This window comes from Phalaenopsis equestris, unplaced genomic scaffold, assembly GCF_001263595.1.
Source record: "Phalaenopsis equestris unplaced genomic scaffold, ASM126359v1 Scaffold000021, whole genome shotgun sequence".
NCBI classification, from domain to species: domain Eukaryota; kingdom Viridiplantae; phylum Streptophyta; class Magnoliopsida; order Asparagales; family Orchidaceae; genus Phalaenopsis; species Phalaenopsis equestris.
Genome location: NW_018164463.1, coordinates 834,077 through 840,783, shown reverse-complemented (window position 1 = coordinate 840,783; position 6,707 = coordinate 834,077). Strand labels below are relative to the sequence as shown.

The 6,707-nt window shown below is 34.4% G+C and overlaps 1 protein-coding gene across 1 annotated transcript; it reads right to left on the bottom strand.

The window, feature by feature from the left end:
• Window positions 1–5,838: 5,838 nt before the first annotated feature.
• On the bottom strand, window positions 5,839–6,458 carry LOC110018403. Its single transcript, XM_020715704.1, has 2 exons — window positions 6,250–6,458; window positions 5,839–6,166 (listed from the first exon to the last, which is right to left on the bottom strand). Exons 1-2 carry the CDS (start codon window positions 6,456–6,458, stop codon window positions 5,839–5,841), a joined length of 537 nt encoding a protein of 178 aa, XP_020571363.1.
• Window positions 6,459–6,707: the final 249 nt, after the last annotated feature.

Here is a 6,707-nt window from a genome sequence, read left to right as displayed (position 1 = left end):
ACATCCTAATCTGACTGAAAATGTCGACAACCTAAAGGTGTAAGGGGTGAATTCTTACCAAGTGTTAGTGAATAGTATCATCGATCCTATCTCCTTTCACGATGGATCGTTGGGGTAGGAGATACTATTCTAAAATCCCACTTCATATAACTCTTTTAGCACACATAAGCAATATTGCTACCACCCTTACCACCTAAACCTCAGATTTACACCGGTCTAATAATCCATAAGTGGTCAAACTAATTATTTCCAGTTGCTCAAAAGGGTTTAGACACTTTATTCAAAGTTCATACCCTTAAGAATTGAGTTGTTAATATAGGATAAGTAGTATATGGGTATTTTTTATTTATTTGTGAATTATGGAGCCCCTAGTCATAAGTTGGTGGGTCCTTAAGAATTTCATGTCAATTTCATTATATTTTGAAAACTATCTTTTCAAAAAATCGTAGCAAACTCAAAGGTCATCTAAAGTATCCAAAATCTTCTAAGAATGTCTAGAAAGCATTCTAAGCAAATTTAGAATCTCCTAGATCACCTTAAGTTCATTCCATTCTTACTAGACTATTAGTTAAATCATCCAAGTTAAATTAATATCTTTAAGTTGTGCTCAGTATATATCTTAATTAACCCATGAGTACGTTAGGGGTTGCTTGTTTTATTATGTCAGATGGTTGCCCTAAAGGTAAGCCCAATCATTTAAGTGAGCTAACAGTGTTTAAGATGAGTTGTTCTTTTCTAATCCCTTTAGATAGCTATAGATCAATCCTAGCTCACTGCCAAGTTGTTAGATCTCTTATGAGTATACTTGTAATTTTAGAAACTTAGATGAAATAGATTTGATTCTTATTAAACAATTAAATTAGGCCTAACCATTGATCTAGGGCTTAAAATTAGGTAATTATTGTCTTGCCATCTCATGCCCCATCACATTAGAATCATCAAATGTACTTATATTCCAAATTATAAAATTTAATTAATTACAATTTTACCTACCTATAGAAAATACTGTAAATTGGTTTCTATCTCTTATCCCTTTATGTTTCAATCATCTTAGGGAATCAATTATGATCAATATTACCCTTGCACTCTTTAGTTCAACCTAAAATTTTAATTAAGGCTCGAAATTTCGTAATTACCATTTTACCCCTAGGACCCTTTACCTCATAACTCTTTCAGTTTAATTCAAATAAATTTGGAAATTTTATGGATTGCTACTCATGAGTTAATTAAGACACCATAGAAAACTTTGTATTATTTTTATTTTTATTTTATTTTCTGGAATTATTTTAGCTCAAAAATAGGGATTTTCAAAGTTAATTCATTTACTTAATTAAAACACATTCTTCGCCCTTAAGAAAATTTTAAAAGGTTTACATGGGTCAGAAGACCACTCAGTCCATTCTTCATGATTTTTTGAATTATATTTTTATTATTATAATTTTTTGTTGGTTTTAAAAAATAAATAAATAATATGTTTTATCTCGAAAATTGTCTTTTATATTTTTTTTAATCTCTCTGACTTTATAGAACCTAGAGAAATTAATTTCATATTTTTCTAAGTTTTTTTTTTATTTTCTATAATTTTTTAAGTTAAAAATATAGAAAAATACATTTAACTACTTAAAATGTACTTTTATAATCTCAAAATTTATGGAAATTTTTAAAGTTATTTTTTTTCAATTAGAAAGTAATTTATGATATTTTGATGCATTTTGGGCATTTTTGTGATTTTTTGTATTTTTAATTAATAAATAATTAAGAAAATAGGCTAAAAATAAAAGTTTTATTTTGACTTTAATTTAATTTTTCTTAGATAGCTCTAGCCTTAAGCAATTCTTCAAACTAATTTTTATAGATTTATGAACTATATTTAAATTTCTATAATTATTTTAAGCAAAAATACTTATTTACTTAGAAAATACATTTTTACATTGAAAATAATTTTTATGGCTTTACATTTTTTACACGGACTTCCCAAGTTCATTTTCTTCAATTTTGGATATTTTGTTAAATTTTTTAGTTATTTTGTTTTTATCTTATTTTTGGTATTTTTCTTAATTTTAAAATAGAAAAATATGTTTTAAATTTTTATAAACTTTTATTTTTCATAAATTCCTCAACCACAGTGAACTTGATAAACCAATGTTTGTAATTTTTTATTTATATTTTATTTTTAAGAATTATTTTAAGCAAAACAAGGGCAATTTACTTTGAAATTTAGGGTTTCCAATGTTAGAGGTGTCCTCTGACATTGGAAAAATCAGAGAACATCCCTAGACATATGAGGAATGAACCCACCATTTTCATATTTTTGTGATTAATATTTAATTACTTATGATTTAAAATAATTTTAGAGTATTTAATTAATTTAAAAGTAAATATTACGAATTTTTTTTATTTCTATTCCACATTGTTCTCCTCTATTTATTGAGCACAGGGTATTTTTTTTATTTTTATCATTTTTTTACACCAAGTTATGAATTTTTAAAGTTTATATAATTATTTAAATCAGAAAATACCCCTATTTATCTACTTATCTAAGTCAATATTTATCTACTTATCTGAGTCAACGCCACTGCATCCTCTTGCGCGTCGAAATCCCATGCGTCGGGCTCTGATTTATCATCGCCATATGAGTCAGCTTCCATGAGGCTTCGTGTTCACGCTTCATTCCCTCATCTGATGCCATCTGAGTTGTCATTCTAACAGACACGGACAACATTTGTTCATCATCCCCGATAGACTCGACTCGAGAACCGTCAAACTTCTAGACTTAATATCTCACTTGGTTCTCAACTAAATCATATGGGGTTTGTTCCTATAGATTCATCTTGATAAGACGAACCTATCTAACAATTACATGTGCATGAAATACATGTTTGCTTCATAAAGTTCCAAGTCGAGGACAATATTCAGGATTTTTATCCATACCTTGGTTCAAGAAGTGCAACCTCAATTAGATTGCTTCCTGAGCTTTGCCTTGAGTCCACGAACGTCCTCCAAGTGTTGCTTTGCTCTAGTGTTGGGCTTAAGTAAGAGTTCAATTAAAGGGTGAATTTGGTTTGATCTAGGACTATGCTAAGGTGCTCGAGAGAGAGGGGTTTTGATTGGGGAATTCTCCTCGAACTCTGGTGAAACTTTTGGAGCAATCAATTTAAAGTTTTATGGGGTTTTGTGGAATGGCAAAAAAAACCATGAATTTTAGAGATGAAATAAGGGTTTCTCAGTGGGGAAGAGGGGCCAAAACCGATTAGGATGAGCTTCATATGAGTGCAATGGAAGTTTGAAATGATTTTGGTAGAGTTTCCCTAGGTTTTTGTGCAATTTTTTTTGTCGTGAGGAGACGGCTTATTCATAGAAGAGGAAGGGGGCACCAATTGGGCAAGCTTAGGAATCCAAAAGGCTGCCTAGATGGAGGGAAGAAGAGGGTCAGTGGCCAATTAGATTGAGCCAACTTGGATGTGTCCAATTTTGGGTTTTGACCACATGATCCCTCTCGGTCATGGCTTTTTTCGGTGGCTAGGGAGGCCGACCAGCCAAACAAAGGTCACCTCCACATTATGGGAGGTCATATGTGAGGAGATGTGAGTTCAATTGGGTCCAAGTATGGGTAATTTTGGTTTTTCCAAAAGGGGCCATGGGTTTGGGTTAGGTTGGGCCAACCATGGGTTCAACCCCATGTAAATGGTTTGGGGTCAAGCCCAAGATGGCGGGAGTTGATGGGTCAACTTTTAGGGACTTGGGTGATTGATTTGGCATGGGGAATGTGAATTAAAGCTTTGGTTAAGTCACTTTAGTTGGGGGAGAAAGCAGGCCCTCTTTTTTCCTCTTAGAGCAAGGTGGACTTCCATGGCTTCTATGGCTCACCTATGACTTGGAGAAGACTTCATGGCTTGCATGTGTCTTAGCTAACTTTCATATAAAATTACCCTTTTAGGGAATTTTGATGTGTCTTAGGGAGTTTTATGATTTTAGATGGGCTACCATCAGGGTTCCTTATCGGGAACTCAATAGTCATGGTGAGCTTAATTTGTTTTCAATTTTGATTTGGATTTAAATTTTTATTTTGGTCTTGTGAAAATTTTGAATTTTGTGGTAAGGAAATCATGTTGAGATGGAAAGCACAAGGACTCACATCTAACTCAAAGATTGATCGAGAAAATTTTATTACATTGGGAAGGAAAGCTTCAAGGACTCACATCCAACCCAAAAGATAGTGAGAGGGAATTAGAATTTAGGTACTGGTCCTGAGATTTGATTTTTATTACATTGAGAAGGAAAGCTCAAGGGCTCACATCCAACCCAAGAGGTTGCAAGAGTGAATCATAATTTTGGTATTGACCCCGAGATTTGATTTTTACTACATTGGGAAGAAAAGCTCAATGACTAAATCCAACTCAAAATTTAGGTACTGACCCTGAGATTTAATTTTTATTACATTGGAAATGAAAGCTCAAGGACTCACATCCAACCCAAGAGGCAGCGAGTGGGAATTGGAATTTAGATACTGACCTCGAGATTAGATTTTTACTACATTGGGAAGGAAAAGCTCAAGGACTCACATTCAACCCAAGAGGTAGCAGAAGGGAATAAAAATTTAGGTATTGATCCTGAGATTTGATTTTTTCTACATTGGGAAGAAAAGCACAATGACTCAAATCCAAGTTAAAGACTAACCGAGGAAAATTTTACTACCTTGGGAAGGAAAGCTCAAGGACTCACATCTAACCCAAAAGATAGTTGGAGGGAATCATAATTTAGGTACTGATCTCATAATTTAATTTTTACTGCATTGGGAATGAAAGCTCAAGGACTCACATTCAACCTAAGAGGTAGCGAGTGGGAATCATAATTTAGGTAGTGATCCCGAGATTTAATTTTAGAGGAATCAGACTTTTACACTAACCCTCGGGATTTGATTTGAAGCAATCAAACTTTCACACTTATCCTTGGGATTTGATTTGGAGGAATCAAACTTTCACACCGACCTCAAGATTTGATTTAGAGGAATCGAACTTTCACACCGATCCTCGGGATTCAATTTAGAGGAATCAAAATTTGACTTTCGCACCAATCCTTGAGATTTGATTTGGAGGAGTAAGCACTCGGATTCGTTTTAGAAGAATCATACTTTCACACCAATCCTCCGGATTTGATTTTGAGGAATCAAACTTTCACACTAATCCTCAAGATATTGGGGGAGTGGAAAATTTATGAAAGGGCGTGCAAAAATTTGCAGAGCTTTTGAAAATTTTGTTGATTTTTTGAAAGTTTTGTAGAATGTGAGGAATTTATGGAATTGGCGAGGAGTTTGAGATTTGGTGGAAATTTGATTGTAAGTGCAGAATTTCAAATTTGGGTTATCATTTTCATTATGTTGCACGTTATTTGATTTTATGCATATATGTGTTTTGTATCATTCTTTGTTAATTGTAAAACTAAATTAACATTCATTTCAATGACTTTGAATCGAGTGTAAGTCAAAAGATGATCTTTGTTGATTTCCATTGAAACTGAATACATTTAAGAATATTGAAATATGGCGAGCACATCCTTGTAGGAATTGCAATACATCAGATCAAGTTTGTTTTGAAGTGACCAAAACATAGCAAAAATATCTTCTTACATGAAACTACGCTGCAATCAAGCTAACCTCCTAAGTTATGCCACGAAATAAAAGTCCCCTTGCATATACTTAGAGGTAGGTTATCTCACAACTCAAGTGGTTGTAATGCTTCCAGATATGGAGCTGGTATTTATTTGGCACTTTGTCTTCATCCATTCTTCTGAGAGTTACGAAAATCCTCCTTTGTGGGACTCACAGAATGCAATGCTTCATCAGGTCTGCTCGAGTACAGATCCAACCAGTAGCGGAATCTCGATAAGTCCTTTGAATTCTCTCGGACCAACAACATATATCTTCATTCCAAATAGTATGTTGCATTTGCTAATAAATGAGACGATGCTAAAAGGTCTCAGAAAGTCTCGGTGATCAATATGAGGAGGAATACAGGCCCCTTCTACGTAAATATTGATGGTGCAGCTATTGGGGACGCAATCAGCTGGCAGTATGCACCACGACACCATCCTCTTAATCATTTTCTTTATTTTTGATGGTATGGGATCCACCTCTTCATGTCTTATAATCCACAGGGGATTCCCTTCTCTATCACGAGCAAAGTTATAGTAGCAGCAACACTGAATAGTGACTCTACACTTGCCTCTCATCTATTTGGTGGTTTTGAATACATTCTCTTTCTCAAAAGGCCTACTCGACCTTTATCCCTTAAGTCAAACACGCAGTCCAATATCTTCCTTTCATCACTCTCCGACAATATTCTAGTATGTAACTCCAGCCCTTCCAAAATGTTGACATACTTTCCTTGTATTTCCACGTAGTGCTCAAACTCCCGTCTCCGAACCCTTTGCATCTTCTTCAGCTCATATATGGGAACCATCTACAGATGTCACGAATTGACGTATTGAGGTACATAAGCCTCCACATTTGGGTGCTATTTACTCCTGAGAACCATCGAAGCTACCTTGTATTCTTCCAAGGACCTGTAGTGCTCCAGAAAGAGAACATTGCATTTTGGGCACTCTGTCAATGACCTAGCTGGCATGTAATCTGGCAGCACCAGCCTCACTCTATCAGCATTGCACCATGGAAATCCCACAAACTATTTTGTAGGCATGTTTTCTAGCAA